At 34.9% G+C, this 1,934-nt stretch overlaps 1 protein-coding gene across 1 annotated transcript in view; it reads right to left on the bottom strand.

Annotated features, from left to right (window-relative positions):
* Window positions 1-873: 873 nt before the first annotated feature.
* The window catches only part of becn1 (beclin 1, autophagy related), a 73,392-nt gene continuing 72,331 nt past the window's right edge, over window positions 874-1,934 (bottom strand). Inside the window, exon 8 of the mRNA XM_016563955.1 lies at window positions 874-1,203. Coding sequence (XP_016419441.1) covers window positions 1,035-1,203 — 169 coding nt within the window. The 3' untranslated portion in view covers window positions 874-1,034. The remainder of the gene's footprint in view (window positions 1,204-1,934) is intronic.

The raw sequence follows: 1,934 nt of genomic DNA, 5'->3' as shown, positions 1-1,934 counted from the left end.
ATATATATATATATATATATATATATATATATATATATATATACACACAGTATATAGCAGTAGCTAGCGGTTACTTTTTTAACCGGGTATGCTGACTGATAAAGACCCCCCCAAGGCCGATGCCGATACGATTATTACAGATCAAGTAGACTGATAACCGATATTTTGAACCGATATTTTGAACCGATATATATGTCTGGTGTAAAAATGAAAGTCAAAATTAAGAATAACAATGGCTCTGACAAAAACTGCCTTCCCTGGTGTTGGATGAGTGTAGTACTAGATTTTTAGTTGCTGAAGATCAAATCCTGTCTGCAGATTTGAGCTGACAGATTTCACGTAGTGAAATGATGGCCACATAGTTATTTATTAGCTTCAGACTGATTCCAACCAGGATATCAAACATGTTTCATATTTTGAACCGTTTTTGATTTGAAGTCATGTAGTGTATTCGAGTTATGTTATGGGTGAAACCATGCTAGAATGGATGAGAAACGATAATTTAATTTTATATAATTATAAAAACGGCCTTATCAGTTCATTAACAGATGCCAAAAAGAATAAAAGGATCATTATCATAAAAGAGTTTAAAACTGCTTGTTATTTTATAGTTACAATGTATAAGTAAACATAAATACCATGAGCAGCCAATTTTCATCTTCCATAAGCCTTTTGTAGTTGAAGTACTTCTAAATCTATACAGTATATATTTTCTTACCTCCGTCATATTACATGGCTGAGTAAGAATAACCATTAAAGTTGCACTTGACTCCTGGGCAGTTCCAGACAAGAAAACATGCAGGTATAGGATAAAAAAAAACATCCCACTATCCCCTTCTCACCTCTAATATTCCTAGTTATGCAAATGAAATATGCCAAACACAAATTCACATCACTGGTATTTAATGGTGTTTAACAGTTAAACAAAATACACACACAAAGATTTTAATTACGTAAATTCTCATCTTAGTACTGTGAAGATTTCATGTGGTTTCCTCGTGTCATTGATCAGGTGTCAAGAGTCGAGATCAAATCTAACGGTTGTAAAACTGCGAGGAGACCCAGGCCAGACCCCACTTCAGGTTAGTGAGCATGAACTTGAGGGCTTTGGTCCACTGTTCCTCTGAGTTAAACTGGGTCTTAATAGAGTAAGAACCTCCACTGCCACCCGTGTCCTCGATCTTTCCTTTGTCTACATCCATTCTAATTACAGAAGAAAAACAGAATCTTCTCTCAAATAAATAATTTTACATACTTATTCCCAACACTTTATTAAGCTTTGAGTCACATCTCAAATGACAAGGGATCAACTTATAATCACGTTTTTATTAATTAGCCCGTGAACTCATTCTCTCATACTAAATATTGTTCTTTTATGAATTGGCTCTGCTCTGTCACTGTCTCTGTCACTCTTTGTTTAGTGAGTGTACACGATGTATTATAACATACATCGTTCCGCAAACACAACGTTCCAAGTACCTGGTGGTTGCCTAGGGTGCCACCAGCTAAAGTGGGTGCCAATGAGCGCCTCAACACCTCCGTTAAAACTAACATATTGACACTGCATTTTAGCAAAAAATTCACAACGTGTTAAGCAGTGGTGTAGTCCTAAAAAAAAGTGGGTTACTATCACCCAGCCGCACCCACACCCAACACACACCACCAAAAAAAACAAAACAATTAAAACCCAAAGTAAATGGGTTTTTTTTTGGTTTATTAGTCATTTATATGATAATATAAATGCAGTGCACTCTAAAACTGGTTGACAGATTATTTTTTCAGGTCTACTGCATTTTTTTAAGTAGTTCCAGTTCTGTTGACTGCATCACAGTTCTATATGACTATAATTTCCACACCACATGTTGCTTTGGAATTAAATTCATTGTGAAAAGTAATATTCAGTAATATAACAAAATAACTAATATATATATATA

Source organism: Sinocyclocheilus rhinocerous, unplaced genomic scaffold, assembly GCF_001515625.1.
Source record: "Sinocyclocheilus rhinocerous isolate Xijiao unplaced genomic scaffold, SAMN03320098_v1.1 scaffold3973, whole genome shotgun sequence".
Taxonomy (NCBI): Eukaryota; Metazoa; Chordata; class Actinopteri; order Cypriniformes; family Cyprinidae; genus Sinocyclocheilus; species Sinocyclocheilus rhinocerous.
This window is presented reverse-complemented; position numbering and strand designations above follow the sequence as displayed.